At 41.3% G+C, this 25852-nt stretch overlaps 1 protein-coding gene across 4 annotated transcripts in view; it reads right to left on the reverse strand.

Annotated features, from left to right (window-relative positions):
* The window catches only part of MAPKAP1 (MAPK associated protein 1), a 231243-nt gene that overhangs the window by 42864 nt on the left and 162527 nt on the right, over positions 1-25852 (reverse strand). For 3 of the 4 annotated variants that reach the window (XM_090274729.1, XM_090274727.1, XM_090274728.1), the window contains one exon: positions 3112-3252. In XM_090274729.1, the coding sequence (XP_090130855.1) occupies positions 3112-3252 (141 nt within the window). Of the gene's footprint in view, positions 1-3111; positions 3253-21756; positions 21865-25852 lie in introns of all 4 variants that reach the window. The other variant, XM_090274730.1, reaches the window with a different exon arrangement.

Below are 25852 nucleotides of genomic sequence, written 5' to 3' on the forward strand. Positions count from 1 at the left end.
ATACATGGGAATAGGAAATGAATGTATTTACTCACTGCATGGTACAGTATTCACGGGCACAGTTTATCTGATTGTCAAAAAATTCCTTTGGACTAATTAATGAAGTTTCTGCTTATAATGCTAAAGGTTGAACTTTAAATTCATAACAGAAACATTCTGATGTTTTAGAAGCTCATCAAAGCCGTGACTTTCCACCAGAGGGCGCTAGTTATACCACTGGAAACCTCCAGAGGTGAATGGGACCTGGCCTCTAGTCAATTCATTGCTGAGAACCCTTGTTCTATGGAGAGACAATTGAATCATCGTCATCATCCATTTCTACCTGAGAGGTCCCCACTGTGGCTACAATAAAGCCACTATGTAATCTGAGTGATCTAGTTAAAGACTTTCAAGATGGTTGACTAGGAGTGAAAGCAATAGGCAAACTAAGTAATAGTGACAATAACAACAACACTAAGATAAACTACCACTGAGAATACAGCTTCTATGGGCCACCGTCATACAATTTTGAAAGGTAAATATAATTTGCATATTGTAAATAACGAACACTAAGACTGACCAGGGAAGGGACTTGTCCAAGGTGACACTGCAGGTAAGTGGTCATGCTGGGGTTCAAATCTCACGGGTCCTTCTGTGGACCTTTTCCTTTAAATAAATATATAGATCAGAATCTGATGAATTCAAGTTTGGCTTTTTGCCTTCGGAAAAAGAGGGAGGAAGAAGCCCAGGATGTTGGTTAACTTTTGAAGGCATCGCTTTTCACCTTGGGGATGAGTGGATTTGCTGATTGTGCTCACCTGGGAAAATCCCTGCCTTGTACCCTGGACCTTTATCTTGGCTGCGCCACGGCTATTTATTGAGCTTAAACTAGACCCATTCAGAAAAAACAGACCCTTTGTTACCAGAAGGTACTGCATTCAGGCACAAACTGGATGTCTGAGTAGCATTCTTATTTTAGTAAAGTTTTCACTGAAAATACACCAACAGAAAGTACATATGATAAGAGTGTACACGACTGGACTTTTTCACAAAGTCTACATACTCATGTAATCAGCACCCAGATATGGGACAGTACTTTACCAGTTTCCCAGAAGCTCCCCCTCTAGTCCAAGCTCCCCAGGATAACCACCATCATTACTTCTACACAGATTATTTTTGTATCTTTTTGAATGTTATATAAATGGAATCATACAGTATGTACTTTTACCCCCCTTTTTGGATCTGGTTTCTTTTTGAGCAACTTTTTTAACCGACTTTAAAGATTTAGATCTTTTTTTTCTGAGAAGGAAGAAACAGTCTAGAGCAGGGAAAGAAAGGTGGGTTCTGTGTTTTCATTCAAAGTTACTGGGTGCTAATTCACCATCACCTTTTTTTTTTCTTTAATTTTAAAAATTTTATCGACCTTAGAGAGAGAGAAACATCGATTGGCCATTCCGTCCACCCATACATCCACTGGTTTATTCTTGCATGTGCCCTGACCAGGGATTGAACCCACAACCCTAGTGCATTGGGACCATGCTCCAACCAACTGAGCCACCTGGCCAGGGCTAGAATCGCCATCGTCTTAGCAGCTAATGTTCACGAAGCACTTGCTATGTGCCAGGAGCCTTTCCAAGTATTCTGCATGTGTTATGACATTTCATCCCCATAATTGCCCTATCTGTGGGATAACGACTATTACCTTCATTTTACCTTCTCAGGAAACTGAGACTGTGAATCATTTGCCTGTGATGATACAGATAATAAATGAGTCAGGGTTTGAGCCCAGGCTTCCAAGCCCTGAGTCTGTCCTCTAAGAGCTCCTCTATTTTGCCTCTCCACTAACGGCTCTCATTTACAGAGGCTTTACCAACTGCCAGGCTGTGTGTTAAGTGCTTAACATGGGCCATCTGACTTATTCCCATAGCAACCCGAAGAAGTTGGTACTACGGACTTTCCCATTTAAGCAGAATGGAACTGAGGCTCAGCGAGATGAAGACACTTGCCTAACATGGCTGGTTACTGATAGAGCCACAATTTAAATCAGCTGTGATTCTGATGCTCCTCTCTTAATTACTAAGTTGTACTGTCAGCATATTTCAAGCTCCTGTCAGTCAACTTGGGAAGAAATCAGTAAGATATTTTTCAGGCTTTATTACAAATTACCCCAGACTAATGCTGACATCAAAAAAAGATTTTATGATGAGACACACACAAACCATTTTTGAGAAACAAAAGTCGTGAGCCTTAGAGTTAGAATCCAAGCCTTCTCCCTTTATGCATGAAGCAAACAAGGCCCGGGAGGGGGCAGGGTGGCAGAGGTCAGCGGCAGAGCCGGGGTACAGTTCAGCTCCCTGACTGAGCAAGCCAAGCATCCATCCCTGCTCCCCCTCCTCCCATCAGGGCTCCGCTCCTGTCACTACCACCTATCTGCTGTTGAGCGTGAGCACTGGCCTTCACCTCTCTGAACCTCATTTCCCTCCTCTGTTAGATTAGATAGGGAAAGTGAAAACACTATTTTCTAGGTAGTTAAGCAGTGCACGGAAAGCACTCAGCACAGTGCCGAATACACAGCGGACACCTATGAATGACAGCCATGACAACAATAATGTATTAGTATTATGTGGACTACTATGATGCTTTTTCTTCTCCTGTTAGGTTTAAGTCAAAACAGAAATTTAGCATTTAGTTGGAACAAATTAACCCCAAATATTAGCTGAAAGTTAGTTTCAAATTGTCTGGTGAGAATCCAAATACAACTTCTGAGATCATTAAAAAGCTTCCTGAGTAAATGCACAAATGAACAGGCCCTGACTCCACTGAGCATGAAAAGGCGCATGGCGATGCAAAGAGCAGTTCTAAGGACAGCATGTAAGAGAATTACAGAATGAAGACAATTACGGGGCTTCGCAGAGGACAACCAGTTTGAAAAGAGGCTCAAGTTAGTTCTACTTCTAATCTTCTGTTTCATAAAACAGAGGTACTTTAAATTTCATTGTTTAAACACTGTCTCTGAAAACAAATTACTGTTAGTTTTTCAGGTCACATAAAAGTTGTATGTTGTTTCTTTCCCTATTTCTACATTGACCACTGATGGAAAGGGCTCTGTTTATCATCTGTTCATGCACTTACCTAGCTGTACGTCGGTTGTGAATCGCAGTCTGTGGATCATGCTGACTTTGAACGACTTGTAATGGTGGCTGCTAAGCATATCCTGTACTGTAGCTATGTCAATTTGCGAATCCTCCTCAAAAACTCCGTCTGCCCTTGAACCTGGGGAGGAAAAAGCAGTTTAACACATAAAGATACATGAGGCTTGGCAAATGGTGTCTGCTGAAAATGCTTTGGGATAAATTAAAATAATATGGGGCTATTTAATTTGGAGAAGAAAAGGTTGAGCGATGACTTAATAATGCCATTCCAGTAAACAGAGAATGGTAACATATTAATCATTCAACAATTAATTCTACAAACACTGCCTATTCTGTGGCAGGCCCCTGGCTGGGCAGTAGGGACACAGAGGGACAGCAAAACTCCTGCTCGTCCGAAGCTGTCTGTCTCCACAGGAGTTAAGTCAAAAAGCACAAAAGCATGAGTGGTCACATTTCTTGTTTCTTTTTCTAATATTAACTTTCCTGATCATAGAAGTAATCAATGCTTCTTGAAGAATCCCTGTCCTCCACGCATCCTCCGCTGGTGCAGGCACGAGCCAGCTCACACTCAGACGCCTGGGGCAGTCTCCTCATTGGCCTTCTGGCCACCAGGCTGCCTCTGCAATCCAGCCACCCCAGGCCTTTCCGGTTTATCTTTCTAAAGCTTTGACCATTTATTCACTTATCAAATGTTTAGTGAGAGCTCCATGCATGCTAAGTACCCTGATACGTGACAGCGGCGACAAGTGAGAAGACTGGGACTCAAAATCGTCCCTGGCTTCCCATGGCTTGCTGAATGGTGCACACTTTTTTCAGCCAAGCGGTCAAGACTGTCCATAAACTGGCGGAAACATTCATTTTCAATTGTATTTGTCACTTCTCACACATAACTTCTCTCGGCTACTCCCAAACTCCTCAGACTGCACACAGACCCAGGTTTTTCTGCTTCTGGGCCTTTGCTTATGTGGAACCCTTGGCTTAGAACACCCTTTTGGTCCTTTTGCTGCACCTGTCCAAACCCCACCCAGGCTAGCTCAAACTCCACGTTCTGCTGAATTCCAGAGCAGCTGGTTTATACCAGACCCTGGAGCCAGGCAGACCTGGGCTCAATTCCTAGCTATGCCTCTAACTTGCTGTGCGATCTTGGGCAAGTGACTGGCTCTCTGAACCCCAGTTTTTGCCATCCACAGAATGTCAAATGTGTTTTAAAAATCTAACACACAATACACTTAATAGCAGTCATGATTATTTTTATTCTACTGCCATAGAGGATCACACTCAGCGTGGCACTAGAACTGTTGAGTGATTGCTATGGATTAGCAGAGCTGCACTTGACGCCTGCAGGGCCACTGGGTAACCTGGTTCATGTCTTAGGAACACCTGTGATGCCCTCAACATGCTCACCACCGACTCCTAGGTAATGCCCCCAATCAAACCGAGAGGCTGGTGAGAATTTAGTTTAGAATAATCATTCACTTTCTCCAATATTTATTTTACTGAAACAGAACTGCCAAGTCATATTTATTTCTATTTCAGAAATACACACACACACACACACACACACACACACTCAGTGCAGAATTTAGATGAAATACTAAAATCCTTTCATGTTTTAAGAATCACTTAAAGCCATCTTTTCTGAGAAAATGCCAATATTAGATACAACTTGGCTCAAGAATTTCTATTTTCTTTACTAATTAGTATTTTCTAAATATTGCAAGTATTTGATTTGGAAAGAGGTAACAGCTTATTATGTTAAAATGCCAATTACTAAAAAAGATACCCACACTTAAGAGTTTTACATTTTATGATATTGGATTAAAACCAATTTAAAAATTACTATAACGTGACATATAATTTTTTACTGAGCAATTTCAATGCCAGCTGCTAATAAAGCATCTTAGCTGTAAATGATAATTCAGATGCTTTTAGATAAAGTGGTGCATAAATATGGTTGGAAATTGATTTAGTTTCTTACAGAAGCTACTGAAGAATGACATATTTTGTTTAATACACCAGCTAATGTAGTCCTAAAAGCTCAAACAAGTGCCAGTTTTCACTCCTAAATTTGCTGTGGGAGATTAATGAAAACTTTATATTTTGCTGAAATGTTAATAATGGGCAGACGAGATGATAGGATTTTAGTAGAGGTCTTAAAGCTATGGAATAACCAGCAAGGCTTGTCAATTTTCTTCTATTAATTTTGTTCAAGACTTATATAGCTGGAGCCGGCTCAACATACTAATGCTTCTTGCATTGACCTTCTACTCTCTGACAGTGTAAATTCATATCCCATTTGATGACTTAGGTCCCCTGATACTTGGGTGAGTTCTGAGCCTTGCCCCAGCTGACAAGGGGCATGTTTGCTTTTATGATTAGAAGGGCAACAGCACCTGGGGGAGCAGAGAAGGAAGAAACAGCCCTGCACATGTCTCCAATACATGCCGCTCACGTTACCTGCTGAATGGGAACAACTTCTGCTCTTGGAGTCCCAGAGCCATTTCTCAAAACGGCTTCAAGAGTACCGCTCGTTGGTGGGGGCATGTCATGCAACCTGCACCTACTCTCCCCAGGCCAGCTGTTTGCCAGACTGCGGAGGGACACGTGAGGGAAAGGCAGGGTTCCTGATCTTCAGGAGCTTACAGACTTGTTATGGAACGTACAGAAAAGAGTACAAGGCAGAGAGAAGTGCCAAATACATGGAGCAGGCAACAGACTCTTAATCTAAAGACAAACATCTGAAGCAGATCATTACACCAAACACATGTTTTTGGGCCAGAAAAGTTCTATGATTTTGCATAGGCACCTTCATTGTTTACATCCTTCTAGAAAGGAGCAAACCCAACCACACGTGAAATATAGTAGACGCTACATTATATGTATTTTAGAATTATTACTGTACTTATCAACTTCACATTAAAAAACCCAGCTCTGTTCAAGAAGACATTTTTATTTACTCAAATTAAAAAGTAGAGAGAACCACAATGTCTTAAAAATAAATATATTAACAAAAATACTCCCCAACCTGTTAATTTAATTGAAATATTACCCTTCGGTATTTTGTTAAATTAGCAATTAAAAAGGTCACAAGCAATTAAATGAAACAAAAGCCACACTGTGTTCATCTACATTAATGCTGAACTGGGTCTCCTGGTGAATGACAAGATAAATTATAATGGTGCCTTCAAAGACTTCACAATGTATTTTGTCAAAGTCGGGAGTGTTAATGTCTCTATGTGCCATGGATTACCATAATGTATTGTGTCAAAATGCTCCAGCTGCAATAACTCAGCGACGTATTGTGATAGATCGAATCCTGGGGTGGGGCCTAAAAGTGACTTGAACGCCAGGTCTCAAAGGGACTGACAAAAGGCTCTGGAGGAATGACAGAGAGCACCCTCACAATGCGGAATGGTGTGAGGGGTGAGCAGAAAATCCAAGGGGAAGAAACAGGCAACGGCACCAATCTTAATGGCAAAACCAGGTCAGGGCAGGAGCAGGGCAAAGGGAAGCAGAGATGAGGTGAAGGAGGGGCAGGTGGAGTCTGGGGCTTGCAGCAAAGAAAGGAAAAGAAAGACGAGGTGCTGAGAGAGCCAGGGGCTGAGAAGTGGCCTTGGGGCTTAATGACATTGGAAAGAACTGAACACAGAGTTCAGAGATGTAGATTCAAATGCTAACTCTGACACCACGGGTCAAGACTGGGTCAAAACCTCATCCCAAATGCCACTGTCGGGCACAGGCAGAGTTGGGACAGATCTCCTGGACTCTGGAGTCCACCATGTTCCTTCTGCTGTCCTGCTTCCCTTCCCATCTAACCCTGCTGCTACAGGCAGCGCGAGGAGAGAGACGGAGTAACTGTAAACTCCACGCCAGTGGTTCTGGAATGTAGCCCAGGCCCCACTGGGAGGAAGGTCCCCAAGAAACCTTCAGGGGTTCATAATCTCAATACTATTTTCATCATCATAACAGTAAGACATTATTTGCCCTTTTCATGCCTATCGCCTTACAAGTGCACAAAGTTATAATAAATTCATTGATATGGTTTTGAGTCCACATTGTAACTAACCTTTAAGAAACTATCATTCAAGCTTTGGTATAGTAATGAAAATTAATATCCACTATTACTGTAAAAGGCTATTGAAATACTTCTCCCTTTTCCAACAATGTATCTGTGTTAGGAGAAATTTTCTTCATATACTTCAACTGAAACAACGTATTGTAAGAGACTGAATGCAGAAATAGATATGCAAATCCAGGTGCCTTCCATAAAGCAAGACATTACAGAAATTTGCAAAACTATAAAACAGTGCCCACTGGTTCAGATGATTAGCCAATAATTTACCTTCCTGATGGAACAAAAATAAATGCTCTTCAGGGAAAGAAAACAAAATAAAACAGTCCCACTCTTCTCATTAAAGTTTTAAAGCAGTTATTTTTCATAAAAATTTATGTTAACGTAATAAATTATTGCTTTTTTAATGAATTCATAAATATTTAAAATTTTCTGTTTTTATTCCTAATGAGTAGATATAACTCAATAAACAAATGCTCTTTGGGTTTCCTTAATAATTCTTGAGTGCAAAGCAGATCTAAGACCAAAAAGTTGAGAACGGCTGCCTTTCCTATCCTATGCCATGTTTTCATTGTCCCCGGGTGTCACGTGGACAATCATGATGAGTCATGAAAGTGCAGTTACAGCTGCGTGTTTGTGTTACATACCTGACAACAAACATAGACAGAAAGCTTCTACACACATTGGGAGAGTAACAACTTTCTGTCAGGTGATCAAGGCTAATTTTAACTAGTATTGTTTTACAGTTAGAAAAATGTTTGCAATGGAACTAAGGGATACTTACAGGCACACACATGACTCTCTTTTGGCCAAATGGGCACTAATTGTTAACTCGAAGCCCGGATGAACTTGCTGTATGCTACTGGCACATGCTTTGTGTTTAGAGCTACAAACTACATGGGACTTTAAACTTCATTTTATGGTTGGTTCAATGAGTCTTAGACTAAGTCTAAAAGCTCTAACCTAGTAATAAGTTAAAGCAACTTCAATCTTCCTTCTCTAAAAAGGCTGATGCCAACTCTAGAACTCAACCAGAAGATCGACGGCCACGCTTACATTGTCACCTTTATGTTCCCTATAGCATGACGACGCTGTTGCCTATTCCTGTGCTTCAGGAACACGGGAGGAAGGCAGGGCTCCCAGACGATGGGGAGGGGACAGACGGAGCACCGGGGATGGTGTGGGCAAAGCACAAACCGCACAGAGGGAGCAGGTACAGAGGGGACAGCAGACATTTGCTGCTCGCTGGAGCAGTGTGTGTGACAGAGGGGAGCGGGAAAGGAAACACTAGGGTTCGGCTCCTCAGAGGGAGAGGCAGGGTCCATCTCAGGGCCTGGCACAGAGTCAAATCCCGCTGTGCAAATAACCGACCAAACGAAGAGCAAAATATCTTCTGCCTGCTCTGTCACGAAGCCTTACTGCTACTCCTCACACAGAACAATCCCTGCTTCGGCTAAACTGGACTTTGCTCAGGTCATACCAGAAGGGCCTTCCCACTCTTTAGTATTTATACCCGCCAAGGTCTAGTCTAGAATATTCCCTGACCCCTCTGCTGAAACCCTGTGGCCCTGAAGGCTTCATCCTAAGTCTGTGATGTGACAGGCATCGGCACTCCCCTTCTGGACAGTGAGTTCCTTTGAAGGCAGGAACGTTCCATCCTGCAGAGCACAGATGTTCAATAAATGCTGCCGGCGGCATGAGGTCAGGCACAGCACTACCTGAGTTTCTACGCCATCCCTTGCACTCACTGTGAACCTCACACGCCATTTCTGGTTTTCCACAGGCACCTCTCCAGACTGGGATCCTGTCTCAATAACAACTACAATAGAGTTAACAGTTCCTGAGAGTTTACTATCTGCCAGACACTATGCTTAGCCCTTTAAATACATCAGCTCATTTAATTTTCTCAAGTCTTTTTAAGTTGGATATTACCCTCTTTTTACAGGTGAGGAAAATGAGGCTCCTGCTGGTACAGAGAACGTCATCCTGCCAGTATAGCCACATGACTAGCATAAGCTGGAGCTAGGAACTGAGTCCAAGTCAGTCTAATTCCAAAAATGTGCCCTTAACTACCACATAACCTTTGGGTAAGCATGTTCCTCAGGAGGGCTGGCAATGTACAAATTCACGGGCCATACAAATATCTAAGGGGAAAGCATCACGCCTGGCCCTGCCAGAACAAAAAATCAGGGAGGAAACCTAACACCCTCTCCTTCTGTAAGACTCAAAGCATGATGCGTAAGGGAGCTGTGGAGAAAAACTCTCCCTTAGATTCTACATCCATCACTTCTTTTCTTCCAAAGGCCTTTTAAGTCCCCAAAGCCTCATAAGCCCCAAACTTCTCTTCTATTAAACACTTTCCTTTGTCTACTAGTCATTTCTGCTGGTCTCTAAAAAACAATCAATAGGTGACACACTTTAACACATACGCGCACACCCACGCGTGCCCTCTGCGGTAATCTCCTCAAAGCCATCAGGACCACACAGTAGGATACTGCCTTCGCTGAAGCCGCTGCGCTGCAACCAGGGTAGAGATCCCTGCTGCCAGGGCCTAATTGATTAAACATTCGGAGTTAGAGCTTTTCCGCAGGGAGACTTCAGGCCCTCAATAAAGCAGAGTAATCTTGGTTTATGAGGTGATCAGAAAGAAATGGTTTCAGGTTTGCAGAATTTCTAAAAAGAGCAGATCACGGAAGGGGGGCCTTTAGGCTCTGCCTCCTAGGCCCGGCCCATCCCTCCCCTCAGCCTCTTCTCTCAGCACTCACTCCCTTGCTCATTTCACTCCATCCGTTCATCCCGGATGTGCCACGCTCCTTCCTAAGGCCTCACACTAGCAGTGCCTTGGCCTGGAATGTTCTTCCCTGACTCATCATCTGACTAACTCCTTTTTATTCTTCCTCAAGGAAGTTTTCTCTTTCTACTCTTGCCAGCTCCAGCCCCTGCTGTACACTCCTGTATAGGCTTCGTAGCACTTTTCACAACTGTGGGCTCCATGATATGAGGGCTCCTCTCCACCGCCCCAGCACTGTGGCTGGCCTGGGAGAGGGCAATGTTAGCATTTGGGGGATGAATGAACAAATACGTGCCCAGAGTGAAGACAACCACCTTTAGAGGATGAAAGATGGCTATTCAAGGGTCTGAACCACTGATTCATTACAGATTTGCTTGGAAGTGAGATTGATGACAGAATCCCCAGCACTTTCTCTTCCTCCAATATGTCTTTGCTACTGTTCAAAATGCAAGAAAAGTAATGAGGTCCTCTAAGGAGCCAGGGCATTTCTGATAATTTACATGTCAAATTATAATATTTGTTTACAAAAACAAAACATCTAAGAGCTGTAACATCTGACCAACACTGAGGCATCTCTCCCCTGACTCCGGAGTCAGAACGAGGGCACCCAGGCTGGAAGCACCCCACATCGATCAGGAGAGTCACCGCAGAAGTGTCACCTGATGCATTACCAAACCATTAGTCAGGGGCTGCAGGGCGGAATCCGGGGCCAGGAGCCGACCAGCAGGGTACAAATCCCTGCGCCCTCACTTAAAGCCCATCCGGGGTTTGTGGCTCGTCAAACATGTTTCCTTACTGCTCTAAAGTACCAGTGCATCGCTTAATGAAAGTTCTTAATTGTAATTCAATTAATTACATACACAGAGTCCCCAATTACATTTTCCAATAAGACATTGGCTGTGGTACAGGTCTAAATGCACTTAACCAATTTTAATATATTAAGATCAATTTCCCTTGAATACTAATTACTACCTAATGATGAAATGAAAAGGGGGCAAACTTCAGGAAAGGAGGAGAGTGAAAAATGCAATTCATGTGGACTTTCTCAGCCCACATAGCACGGTTCAGACACTCATTACCAAAGTAGCAGGTGTGGACGGGCACAAGTTTGCTTCTAGGACAGTGGGTCTCAGCCTTCCTAATGCCGCAACCCTTTAATACAGTACCTCATGTTGTGGTGACCCCCAACCATAAAATTATTTTCGTTGCTACTTCATAACTGTAATTTTGCTACTGTAATGAATTGTAATGTAAATATCTGATATGCAGGATGTATTTTCATTGTTACAAATTGAACATAATTAAAGCATAGTGATGAATCACAAAAACAGTATGTAATTATATATGTGTTTTCCGATGGTCTTAGGCGACCCCTGTGAAAGGGTTGTTCAACCCCCAAAGGAGTCGCGACCCACAGGTTGAGAACTGCTGTTCTAGTACCTACTCAGCACTGGTTTTTGCCCAGGTATCACCTACCCTTGGCGCTGGCCACTGCCCAAAGGGGCCTGAGGGAAGTCTAAGAGGCTAGAGGGAAAATGGGAATGACAGGGAGGGAAAAGGCCAGCACACACATGTGCAGACTGGCTGTGGTGTCTCTGGGCACAGGTGCTCGTCTTGTGTCTCAGGCACATAGACAGACACTAGGAATGACCAATACCTGCATGGTGCGTTGCATTTACCTATGTGCTTTTAATGTACACAGTCTCACTTAGTCTGCATTATAACCCTACAGGGTAGGAATTACCATCATGTTTTACAGAAGGGGAAATGAAGCTCACAGAGAAGGACTTTCCCAAGGTCACACAGTGGCCCCAAACACCTTGCCTTTCTTCCCACAACACACCCCTAACCACTCCACAATGACCAGATGGCAGGAGGCAGAGACACACAGGTATTCTTACAGAGAGAATAAAACTTCTGTTTCTTTTAAATTCTGTTAGCATGTGGAAAGCAGGGTGCTATTATCCAATAACTACTTGAAAAAACTCTTAACCATATAGGAAGTTCCTTACAGTGAATACTTTTCTTTCACCAAAGCCAGACTCTCGAGGTAGCCGGCTTTCAGCAGAAACTCAACCTAAAATAATCCCAGATCACCCCAAGTCATTTCCATTTCTATGTAGAGATTATTTGCACAACCACATTTTCTTTTGCATTTGAAGACTGCTGTTGTGGTATAATAAAAGAGGTTTTAAAGCCCTGGTATTTAAGTTACATGATAGAAATTGGAGAGATTAGTAATTTATAACTGAAGAGGGCACAGCCTCCAGAAGCCAAATGGAACCACCAGGGAGTCTCCAGGGCTGGCACGGAGCAGAGCGTAGAGGAGGGATCTGCTCATTGTGAATAAGCATCACGAAGGGGAGCTGGAAACACGCCAGGATAAAGCGGTCATTCACTGTCTAAGGATGCTTTTCTTCCACACCACCCTTTTTACTTAGTAGTGCTGGTGGTGGTGGTGAAGCCCAAGTACCACCATGAAGAAGCCCCTAGAGATGAAGATGCTCACCCAACCCTTGGAGCCCTAGTGAGAAGCCTGGTCATGGTAGGGACTCAGGAGGCTCATACTATCCAGGAGGATGAAGCGCACCTGGCCACAGACACTGGGATGCAGAGGGAACTTGGATGTGGTTCCTGCCCTGGGGGCGGTGGTGGTGGAGAGGGGAGAGTGAAGACAGTTCATTGTGGGAGTGGAAAGATCCATCCAGTGGGATCAGAGGGCAGAGAGGGGAAGGAGAGGGACTCCACCTGAGTCCGGGGAATGGCAGCCAGATGATCTGGAGAGGCTTCTAGGAAAGGCCTCCTCTCCTGGGGCTTCAAGGAAAAACTAAAGGAGGTGAGAGGACTCTCACAGACTGTGACCCAGAGAGACTCTCCCCTGCCACAGTCCACTTATCTAGGTGACTGCCCACCTCAAGCTGAGGCCCTTTCTCCATATAGGTTAAATTAAGGAAACTGAGAATCTCAATAATATACTGAAACTACAGAAGCTCTCCCTGAAGAGGAAAGGAGGTTCAACTGATGTTTAAAGAACTCAAGCCTTTTACAATAGCAACTTCTATTTGGGAAATAAAATAATGAGATTCAGTTGTTTCACTAGACTTCATAATGGACACAAGACATGGTTTTCCAGGCCCCTAGTTTTTAGTCATGTGATGATGAGTAAATCACCCCTCTAAGTCTCAAGTTTCTTCTATAAAATACAAATGATGACCACACTGGCCTTAAAGGCTGTTATAAGGAGAGCATTTGTACCTCACTTAAACCTCAAAAAAATCTTGTGAAATAGATTCAACCACCTCCGTTGACACTGGAAGCCACGGCTCAGAGAGGTGACATGACTTGCTCAATGTCAGAGGCTGCAGTGGTTCACCCTAGGTCTGCCTGATTCTAAAGACTGGGCTTTTAAGCACTATGCTGACCTACTGTAAGGACAGGCTACTGAGTGATAAAACAGGAACGATACCGTGGCTGACATTTGGTTGGTATTCCATAAAGCCACTGTAATCTCGGGCCTATTTTAGCCCCAATGATGGGAAATTCCTGTTTCTCTCTTAAAGCCGTGGAAAGAATAAGTTGGTTCATGCTTCACCTTTCTTCTAAGGACCTGAATGGGTTACCCACCTATGATCAGTGGGTGAGAGAAAAGGTCACTGGCAACATTTGGCAGAAGAGGAAATTGAGGCTCAGTTTGGTGCCAGGATTTACACGATGCTTGGACACGAACGGCAGTCTTCTGACATTACATCCTCTCCATAATGTACTCATGCTTCCTTCTGGTCCGATTCCAGCTTGTAGCAGGCAGCTGGCTGAAGGATGTAGTAGATTATCAGACAAGAATCCAAACTGGAAAGCTCAAGGACTTTGGCTTGTCATTTTCTTATTTAGGCCAGGATCCAAGCACAAATGTTAACTCTCAGTCCCTAGGCAGAAACTCTTGTCAAATCAGCTTCATCTGCAAGCTTCTTCTCTCATAGAGTATAAAGACAATTGTCACAACTATCTTTAGGACTGAAAATTTAGGTTGTTTTATCAACAATCTCAGGGTAGCCTTTGGAATCAGACCACTAACTTAGAATTCTATTTCTGTCATTTACTGGCGAGCTAACTTTGGGCAAGTCACAATCTCTTTCTATGGATAAAATAGTATCTTAAAGGGTGGTTGTGAAAATTACAAGAGAGCACATTTTCAAAATGACCAGCACAATGCCTTACAATAGAAGGCCTGAATAAATAATTTAAAAAAATACAGCTTTTGATGTCGTTGATGTAAAGTTAGGCCCCATCCCTTCTCAGAAGAAAAACAGAAGGACTATACCCACCCTTATGGCAGTCTTCTCAATCAAACGGCCTTACCGACAAGGCACACATCTCTTCGAGAACATCAGAACACATTTATTTGCTGGGGCGCACCCTGCTTCTCAGTTCTCTGGTCCTGTGATGAAGACTTACAGACTGGTCCCACCCCCCACTCTTTCTTCCTCCCCCGCTCACACACCTCCTTGAGGGTCTTGATAGCTCTATGACTCCAGACCTGTATCCTTGCGACCCAGCTGCTCTGTCAGTCACAGAATGCTGCTCTTTCATTATTTGTTAATTACAGTTATCATTTATTGAGTGTTTATTATGTGCCAGGTACCTTTCTAAGAACTTTATGATTATGAAAACTCATTGAATCCTCCTCTCATCAACCTTATGAGGGCAAATAAACTACCCAAGAGAAGCTAAATTGTCCAAGTGTCAGGAGCAGAATGGGAACCAAGGCAGTATGGCTTGATAGCATATTTTCTTAAACACTGCATAATAGATGCTCATAATTTTTCACTTCTAAAATGGATTTAAGGCCCTGGCTAAGTAGCTCAGTTGGTTAAAGCATTGTCCCTATACACCAGGTTGCAGGTTCAATCCCTGGTCACGTCACATACAGGAATCAACCAATGAGTACATAAATACGTAGTAGAACAACAAATTGATGCCCATCTGTTGGTCTTTCTCCGCCCCCTTCTTTCTCTAAAATCAATAAATGAATAAATAAATAAATAGATAAATAAATAAATTGGCTTTAAGGATAGTAAACCTGTTCTGATCAAATATACCAAAAGAAGTTAAAAAATTCTCTTTCTGAAGTATTTTTAAAATCTCAATCTAACTTTTTCATAGGTAGCTACTTAAGAACATACTTGGTTCTTGATCGGAATTTCTACTTAAAATTTTAAAAAGTTAAAAAATACCCTTTCTATAGAAAGAATAAACTTTTTATAATTTACTTATATTTTGCAAAAAATAGTTATAGTATTCTATTGATTTGAAACCACTGACTGCCTCATATCCTTTGTAAATACTGGTAAAGTCTATTGTAAGTAACATGATGATTTTGACTCAGAGTATAAGAACTGGAAGTTCTTGCAAATTCTTTAAGATGGGAATGGTGAGGCTCACAGATGTTATACAACTTACTTAAGACTATGCTCATGCTTAGAAGTACAGTAAGAACAACAGCCCAGATTTCAAAGCTTTATCCATCAATTCTCACAGCTTCTCTTTCTTAATATGAGAAAGTTTGACCTCATCTTAAAAACAAAGAAACAAACAGAAACACTAATTTGGAGTCACAGTATACTGTGAAATACTGTGCAACAGTTAAAAAAGAAAGAGGTAAAACTTTATGTGAAATAATATGTGGATTAATGTGAAATGATCTCTACAATATTTGTCAGAATGATAAAAGAAAAATGCAGAACACTGATGATAGTTGGCTGTCATTTTTTTTTTTTAAAACGGAGAGAATACAAATGGGTGTGTAAATAAATGGTCCTCTGTTGTCTCTTGGTATCTGCATGGGATTGGCCCCAGGACCCACAGTAGGTACCAAAACTCGTGGATGTCCAAGTCCCTTACATAAAATGGCATAGTATTTGCATATAACCTTCAAACATCTTTCTCATATACTTTAAGTCATCTCCAGGTTACTTATAGTAACTAATACAATGTAAATGCTATGTATCTATTTGTTATACTATATTGTTTTGGATGCAACCACTGTAGACCTAACTACTTAGCAAATGTCAGTAATAATGTAACATAAAAAAAATAATTTATTTGTTTGTTTATTTATTTGTAGAGAGAGGGGGAAAGGAGAAAGAGAGGGAGAGGAGAAACATCACTGTGTGGTTGCCTTTCACTCGTGCCCCCAACTGGGGACCTGACGTGCAACCTAGTCATGTGCCTTGACTGGGAATCGAACCAGCGATACTTGGCTTGCAGGCAATGTAACTTTTTTTTTCCTGAGTATTTCAATTCACAGTTGATTAAATCCACAGATACTAACTAAACCTATGGATCCAGAGGGCTGACTGTGAATGTGTGTGTATCTGTGTGGGTATATTCACATACATATACAGAATATATTTGCATATGTATTGATGATCCCTAGAAAGATACTGATGAAACTGGGAACAACCTGTTGCCTCTGGGAGTGGAATTAGGAGGGAGAAGAGAGGCTAAGTTTTCACTACAGACACACTTTGTTATCTGAAAAATTCTTTTACATGAGTAAATGTTACATATCCAAAACATTTACTGAGATGCTAATAAATAACAAATTTTTCTTATTTATATAACAAGGAATCAACATTCTGAAACAGAATCCACTACAGAGTTCCTATTTTGTGAATTAGTGCCCCCAGTATGTTTAAATTCCTTAAAGAATGAAAGAAAATGACAGGGAGGGAGGGATTACCTATTTATATCAGGTAAAAAAATCAGATAAGCAAGCTACAATGGGCTGTATTGTTATAATTCTTCCCTGAGTGTGATTCAAGCGTCATTGCAAGGACCACGAAACTAAGAGGTGCTCTCATTATGTAGTCTGTATCTATGTGAACGTACTGCCCTTATTGCTCATTCACTTTTTCTTCTTAGAGAGTCATGCATGCTCATTTTAGAAATTCTGAAAAATAAAAGTAAAGTATAAAGAGGATGGAAAATGAATTACCCAGAATCTTGCTGACCAGAGACAACCACTATTAATATTTTGGCATTTTCCTTGCAATTTCTCTTCTATTTTTTTGGTTTTGATTTTACTTAGTTGAGATTAGTCTAGCTGTGTTATTTTTGTATCCTTGACAATTTTTCCTTTTTATATTATATCAAAATTATTTGTCTTGTGATGGAAACTCTCAGTAAACACAACTTAAATTGACTGAAGAACATTCTAAATCTCCGGAGATGGCTGTTCTCCTCTTAATCTGTTACTGTGGCAAATTATACTGACTGGTATTTTTTATTGCTAAACTAACTTGTACTCCTAGAATAAAACCAACTTGAGAATGTTAGATTCTTTTAATGTAATACTGAATTCAGTCTGTTAGTATTCTGTTTAGGATATTTGCATTTATATAAGATTGGTCTGAAAGTTTTGTCATGCATGGTCTTTATTAGGATTTGGTAAGAAGACTATGACAGCCTCTTCAAATGAACTGGAGAGTGTAACCTCATTCTCTACTCTTTGGGACAGCTGATTTAAGATTGGAGTTGTTTCTTCCTTAAGTGTTCAGCAGAACTAGCTGGTGAAGTCATCTGGGATTGAGTTTCTTTGTGGTAAGGTTTCTAATCATGAACTCAAGTTTTCAAAATCGTTATGGGAATATTCAAGTTTTCTATTTCTTCTTGTGTCAATTTTAAGTTCTTTTTTTCTACTATTTGTTTTACTTTTCTTTTTCTGACTTCTTGAACTAAATGCTTAACTTATTACTTTCGGGCCTTTCTTCTTTTGCAATACATGAATTTACAGGATGTAAAATTTCCTTTAAATATTGCAGCCTTCAAATTCAAATGATGTCAGGACAAAACTGGTCCTAGGTATTGATCTTCCCTCTCTTAGTTCCATCTTCTCCCAGATACTGGCCATTAATAATTTTCTATGCTTTGTATCATTTTTTTAAAATATGTTTTATTGATTATGCTGTTACAGTTGTCCCAATTTCTTTTCCCTCTGCTCCCCTCTATCCAGTGACCCCCCGACTCCAGTTGTCCCCTCTTAGTCCATGCCCATTGGTTGTGCATATAGTTCTTCTCAACATCTTCCTGTCTACTCCACTCCCTCCTACTATGCTTCTTAATTCCTGTACCATCTCCCTCCCTTTCCCCCACCCCACTGACCTCCCCCCAAAATGTTCCCCATACCTATAATTCTTTTCCCACTCTCGTTGTCTACTTAGTTTGCCTTTGTTTCAGTTCCCTAGCTTCTGTTGTTGGTTGTTATGATGCAGTTTTCATTTTAATGTTCATAGTTTTGATCCTCTTTCTGCTAAACAAGTTCCTTTAACATCTCATATAACAGTGGTTTGGATCTGATGAACTCCTTCAGTTTTACTTTGTCCTGGAAGCACTTTCTCTGCCCTTCTATTCTGAATGACAGCTTCGCTGGATAGAATAATCGTGGTTGTAGGTTTTTGCTTTTCATTACTTTGGATATTTCTTGCCAGTCCCTTCTTGCCTGCAGGCTCTCCTTTTGAGAAATCAGCTGATAGTCTAATTGGGACCCCTTTGTACATAATTCTTTTCTTCTCTCTTGCTGCTTTTAAGATTCTCTCTTTATCTTTAATTTTTGACATTTTGATTATAATGTGTCTTGGAGTGGTTCTCCCTGGGTCCAGTTTTTCTGGAACTCTCTGTGCTTCCTGGACCAGTAAGTCTATTTCCTTCTCCAAGTTCGGGAAGTTCTGCTTCATTATTTTTTCACATAATTTTTCAATTTCTAGTTCTTCTTCTTCACCTTCTGGCAATTCTATAATTCGAATGTTTGTTCGCTTATAGCTGTCCCAGAGGTTTCTGAGCCTCTCCTCATCTTCCTCACTTCTCGTTTCCTCTTTCTGCACTGGTTGACTGTTTGTTCCTTCCCTATGTTCCAATTTGTTGATTTGATCCCTGGTTTTCTTTCCCTCACCACTTGTCTCGTATGTGTTTTTGTTCATTTCAGCAGGGCTAGCCTTCATTCCTTCCCCGTCATGGTCAAGATCTTTCGTTAGTTCTGTAAGCTGCCTTATGACTATAGCTCTGAACTGAGCCTCAGAAAGTTTTTCTATTTGTTCATCAGTTAATTCCTTTATTTCTATTTGGTTAGCTTCATGATTGGTATTTCAATCATTGTTCCTGTCATTCTGTTTTCATTTATCTTTCCTTCTTGGGAGGGGCTGTCACACCTCCTACGCTATCAGGTGCAGTACCCTGAGCACTTGTCACAACCTGGCGACCCTTCTCACCAGGCTGTGGTGCTTTGTGTGGGGGCGGGGGTCCAAGATGGATTCCTGCTGTTACTCTCCGCTGAGAGACCGGGAGCCTCTTCCTCCATCTCCACGTCCTCTGGGCCTCACCGTCCAAGGCAACAGGGGGTCTGCCTTCCCCAGCATTAGAATCGTGAGCTGACGGGTCTCAACTGCCGCCAGGACTGCTCCCCTGGCGTTCCTTGCAGTCCCACCGCTCTCCCCGCTGCTACTGCTGACAGCACAGCCCGACCTCTCCACCCCGGTTTCGCCCCTCCTACCCATCCGGACGAGCACCACTGGTTTATAACTTCATATGTTGGACTTCCATGTAGTTTTATTTTCTGGAATTTCTGATTATTTTTGGTTTTGAGGTAGTTGTAGTCCTTCTTAGTTGTGGAGGGAGACAGAGAGTGTCAGTCTAGGCCTCCATCTTGGCTGGAAGTTGATTTGTATTGTTTAATCAGCTTTGTTACCTTCAGTGGGAGAATTTGTTCAAATCACTTAAGTATGCCTTTACCAAAATGTGATGCCCTGCATAGTTTGCCCATATAGGGATATTATATATACAGATATTATATACTCATAAATATTATAAACACCTAACACCTATCATTATACATAAATCTTTATTGAATTTTATATCTTTTCTCCTTAAGATAGATTTCCAAAAAAAGAAATGTTGGGTAAACATTTTTAGGTCTCTTGATAATTCCAGATACATTAAATTAACTTACACTATAGTTACCAGTATATGAATATACTCATTTCCCTGTATTCTCCCTGGCAATGAGGACTCTTTGAAATACCTGGCTTGTTTGATAGGTGAAAAGCACTACATTGTTGCTTTAAAACGTTTGTATTTCGGATTGTTGATAGGGATGAACATTTTTATAAATGTTTACTACTTATGTGAATTTTTTTGACTTGAGAAGCCAAATGATTTTTATTTCTGTATGTATTTATATAAGATACTTACACAGACTGCGGGGACACCAACCTTCTGCCTTTGAGAATTTGCTGCTAAATGCTATAAGCACATTTGACCTTCCTAGTGAGTTTTGCACATGCCTCTCAAGAAAAGGCTGTCAAGGGACCTGGCCAAAGAGCAGCAGCCTGGTCTTGCTTAGAGGGTCGATGGCATGGTGAAAAACTGCCATTCACTTATTCAATCTACAGGGTCGGGCAAAAGTTGGTTTACAGTTGTTTGTATGGAAAGTATACAAGAAATAAATAATAATACAAGAATAAACTCTGTGTTTTGTATACTCACAACTGTAGACCTTCTTTTGCCCAGCCCTATACAGCATTCCCTCACTTATCGCGGATATTACGTTCCAGACCACCCCCCCCCGTGAAGTAGGAACCTTACATTTATTCTACGCTCTTAAACCTACGTAACTTTTACAGTACCACAAACTCCTGTGATATAGCGAAAAATCCGCGACAAATAATTAAATATATTTTTAAAAATCCTGCAATACAGTGAGGCTGTGATAAGCGAACTGTATAGGTATTTACTAAGCTTCTACAGTACATGTTCTATTGTGGGTGAGGAGACATACTGGTTGAATTAATGAAGGGCAACCTGGTATGGACCAGGGATACCCTCACAGACCTGAAAAGCTCATGGGGGAAACAGACATCATATAATCATTGAGAAAAATATGTAATTATAGACAGAAGTATATGCAATGAATAAAAAGTAGTATGCTCTATGATGAAATATAATGGGGGACCCAAATGAGGGATGGATCGATCAGGTGAAGGCGGGGGTGCAGGCAGGCAAATCCCAGATGGCCTCTTTGAAAATGTGACATTTACTCTGAGATGGAGGATGACAGTTAGCCAGATTCAGGGAGAGTGTGGCACACAGAAACGGGCCTGTGTAAGAGCCCCGAAGCGGGGTGACCGTGAAGGGCTGGCTATCACAATCTCAGTTTTCACATGTCACTTGCTCCTTAAGTCAAAGGGAGTATAGAGGAGAGGAATGGCAAAGATTCACAGCCTGGAAACTCTAAAGGGAGAACGAAAAGGAATTAAATGAAGTTTTAAAGAGGCTTATAAACACAGCACTGGGAACCACTACACTGCCTCCTGCGAAGGGTACACCAATGGTCAGAATTTTCTAAAACTTGATGTTTGAACAGCAATACTGATATGGCCAGTTAGTTGCTTGATATACAAAATAGCCTTTGCCTCAGAAAAGACCTGATATTTCTAAGCTGCTTCCAGGACAGACCCTAACTTAGGAAGCTACAGTTTAATAAAAAATATTAATCACAGAAAGCTAAACAGGATGTAGACTCTTTACCAAGAAGCATGAAATCAATCATTTCATTTCGGGACACACTTTTGGTAGGAAGGTTGAGGTCTGCCTTGGAAAAGAGTCACTTGAGATCTACCTAGGGAAGCCAGACCAGTGTCCCCAAACACATGACTTCTAAGCATGTTAGCAACAGACAAAACGGGCATGGAGCGAGGAGGCCAACAACGTACTGTTCTCGCGGACCAGGCAGAACTCCCACACGCTCTGGCTCTCCAAAGTGCTCTCCAGGTCCACGGCGACATTGGGCTCACTCTGCTTCTCCAGGCGGTACTGAGGGCCTGGAAGATCAAAGGGGCAGGGGATGGGAGGAAGTCTGAAACAGTGAACTGAACATTGAGAAAACACCACGTGCTGGTAAAAAGCTGTTAAAGCATTAGGAAAACACTGAAGGTTGTCTTGAGGGTCTATCCAGAATGGAAGAGGTTGGGTATTTTTCACACAAATTTCACACACTTGTCTGTTCCACAATATTATTAGGTCTGTTTTTGTTCTGTTCTCCCCAAAACAACGTGAGAGGTAGATGGTTTTTGAGTCAGACTGACCTGGCATCACAACGTGGCGACACAGTTTCTCAGATACAAGCAAGTAACCTACCCTTTTCTGAGCCTATTTCCTGAGAAGGACACAGCACTGAAGGATTATTGTGAACAGTAGAGATAATATACTCCACGTATAAGGAAATAAGTACTCTAAGTAAAGAAAAACACTTAGTAAATGCTCATTACTACAAAAGTACTTATTAATAATCATTATATAATGACGAATAATCAATATAAGCAAGAATAAGGTATGTTTATAGCTCTAATATAATGACAGTCTAAAAGTTCAAAAAGTTTCTAAAAACCAGGTGAGGTTAAAAAAATAAATCTCAGGCTTCTGGGTTACAGCAATAGGAGGACAGTGGGTGCGCACTCATGATTTTGTTGAAACATTTATGAAAACACAAAAACAAAGTTTAATAATCCTGGAAACCAGGAATACTAGCTATCCTCTGTCACATAGGGGGTTCTGGCAGATCTTAATAAAATGCTGGGGCATTTTATACATTTATTCATGTATTTCTTTGTTAAGCCAAATTACAATCTTGCTCTTCCCAGATAACATCTAGCGGGTCCAATGATCAGATTCAAAAGACTGCTCCTGTTGTTAATGGCTATTGAGAAGATTAGAGGCTAAGAAACTGTCTTACTGTTTTGACTATGAAAGGCATGTCTAGTCAGACAGGAGAGGTGCAAGAGATCTGAGGGAAGCACCAGTGGCCTCCCAGGCGGAACATGCATCTTTAGATATGCTCTTCTCCTTCATCAGTTGGAGGCATTTCACTCATCCCACGTTATTCTCCTCTCTCATATTTTATGTTCATCTGTAGCATTGTAGTTACATGGTATATTTGACCTCTTCTCTAATTTAATTGGTATTTCATCAGCACTTCTGCCAGTTCTCGGAGTTGTACATAAATACATTCAGTCTTTTACTTTTTTAAAGATACTTGTAGTTTTTAAACCTTTAATAAGTAAACAATGCTCAAAACATATATAACTATGTATTTATGCAAGTACATGCGGAGAAGTCTACACAGTTCTTATAAATTTTCAAATGAGGTGTAGACTCCCCAAAAAACTGAAATTATCATCTGGAGGGCCGGCTCCTTGTAGCACAGGCTTCTCCGGCTAGGTAAGTGTTCTAGGAAGCCATCTGTTATCAGTGTACCAGTGAGTGTTGTTGTGAGAGGCTGTGTTTGGCTTCAGTAAATTTTTCTGGAAGACTTTCAACACATTTGCCCCTTTCATGATGGGTGATTTACGAGTGCACCTGCCACACTGTGCTGAGTGTTCAGTAGTTTTTGACCAAAAATGGCATGACCCCTGTGCCCTAGCTGATCTTCTTGTCCTGAGAGACTTTTCTTTTGTTCCTCGGGTGAAAAAAAAATCCTCAAAGGGAAATGTTTTGCAGATGTGGAAGAGGTAAAACAAAAAATGGCAGAAGCACTAAAACGCATCAAAATTGGTTGAGTTCAAAAACTGTTTTGAGCAGTGGAAAAAATGTCTCAATAGGTGTATTGCATCAAATGAAGAGTACTTTGAAGGACTAACGTTTAAACATAGAAGAGTAAATACACAATTTTTTATAAATCCGTTTTTTTGTTTTTGGATTTTTTCTCCCCTCGTATGCTGTATTCAGGTCAAGAAGGTATTGTATTTCAACATTATACATAGTTAAATTTAATTTCAAAACTACTGAGCAAATAAAGGTATGGAAATACAGGTAATTCTTGGTCTCTGCTACTCGTCACCTGTCAGTGACAACATTTGTCCATTACCAGGCATGTTTGCCGCTGATCACTGCACGCTTTCACATTCACTAGTGGTAGTAATCACAGGAAAATCTTGCCCAGGTGAACTTTAAGAAAACTTAACCTGAGAAGAGGTTCCTATACACCTTCTCCTTTCCCACCTTCGTAACACCCACCTTTCACGGCCGCGGGCATCCTCAGCCCACTGGAAGGAAGGAAGTCATGAATAAACCTGGAGAGATGCTTTCTAAGACATTGGCCTATGAAACAGCCTCTGACTGCCCCATCCCCAATAATCCCAGCAACATAGTGTGAAAGGCAGTGACACCGACCTCTATGAATTTACAGTGATATCTGGGTACAAAGTTAAACTACAATAAATCATTTCTTCATGATAGCTGAAAATTGGGAGTAACCTAGGTGTCATAAAACATTATGAAATACTTGGTTAAACAAAATATTGTGAAATACTGTGAAGATATTAAAAGTAATGTTGCAATATTTATAATATTGTATTATATAATTTGTACAATATTATATAATTTATAACATAAAACATTGATAATACGCTATTTTCTTTTTTAAGATTTTATTTTTCTATCTTTAGAGAGAGGAGAAGTGAGGGAGAAGGAGAGGGAGGAAAACATAGATGTGTCACACATTGATCAGTTGCCTCTTGCATGCCTCCAAATTGGGGACCTGGCTCACTATCCAGGCATGTGCCCTGGCTGGGAATCAAACCAGCAGCCTTTCGGTTCGTAGGCAGGCACTCAATCCACTGAGCCACACCAGCCAGGGCTATAATATGCTCTTTTATTAAAACAAATTATTATTAACACAATTTGTGCAGAATGACTGCAATTATGAAAAATATATATAAGTCACAGGGGGATAATACTGAAAGGGTATTTTTAAAATGTGAATAGTGGTCATACTGAATAGTGGGAAATGGGTGCTTTAATTTTTCTTTAGTATTATTCTGTATTTTTCACATTTCCTATAATAAATAAAGGCTACTTTTATAATTTAAAAAACATATACACTTAAAAGCTGTTTTTCTGAGGATACTATAATTATTACACATGATGGCATCTCCAATAGGTCTTTCATATGCAAAATTTAATCAGAACTAGACACTTGGTTTATGTAGATCGATGTTGTCATCTTAAGGAGCCCTGCAACCTGGCATGTGTACTTGACTCTGAGAGCAGTGGGCAGGGTGCTGGGCTTCTCGAGCTGTCTGCCGGACAGCTGGGCCGTAAGCAAGCCACCCCTTCCCTGCTCGCTGGGAGACAGTGCCTGGTGGCATCAGGGTGTACTTCTGGCTGGACTCCTTTGCACACTTTCTCCTTCCAGTCACCAGGGGAGGGAGGCAGGGAGAACCCAGGAGGGTCTCGTATCCCTAAACACAAGTCCCTGCACCACTCTCAAAGCCATAAATGCCATCATTCAACATTTACTTTCTTCTTTCTTGGGTCTTTCAGATATTTCTAGTAAAATAGTTTGTTTCCAGGAAGTAGTTTTAGGGCTTTCTCCTCGAAGCCTCGTATGATAATGACTCTCATTTGCTGAATGACCATGATGTGCGAAGCACTCCGCACGTGCTGCCTTACTGAATCCTTGCAGTAACTCTAAGGGGTAGATACCATTTTCCTCATTTGCCAGACTGGGACCCTGAAGGTCGGCTGGGTGAAGTAACTTGTCCAAGATCACAAAGACAGGGGGTAGAAATGGGAAAATGAAACCCAAGGATCGTTAGCTCTTAAAGCCTGTGTGTTTTGAACCTTTCTTCCTCTCGCAAACTATAAATTACTGGTCAGTTATAAAGAGGCCACAGTTTATATCGTAAGTATAGATTTTTATAGATTTGTAGATTCATTTGAATTTTGAATCACTTAACTTCTGGTTTCTACAAGTTCAAAATGAAAATGACCTGAAATAATTTACTTTAATGAAATCCGCACATACAATAT

This window comes from Furipterus horrens, unplaced genomic scaffold, assembly GCF_987537825.1.
Source record: "Furipterus horrens unplaced genomic scaffold, mFurHor1.1.pri manual_scaffold_4, whole genome shotgun sequence".
Classification (NCBI taxonomy): domain Eukaryota; kingdom Metazoa; phylum Chordata; class Mammalia; order Chiroptera; family Furipteridae; genus Furipterus; species Furipterus horrens.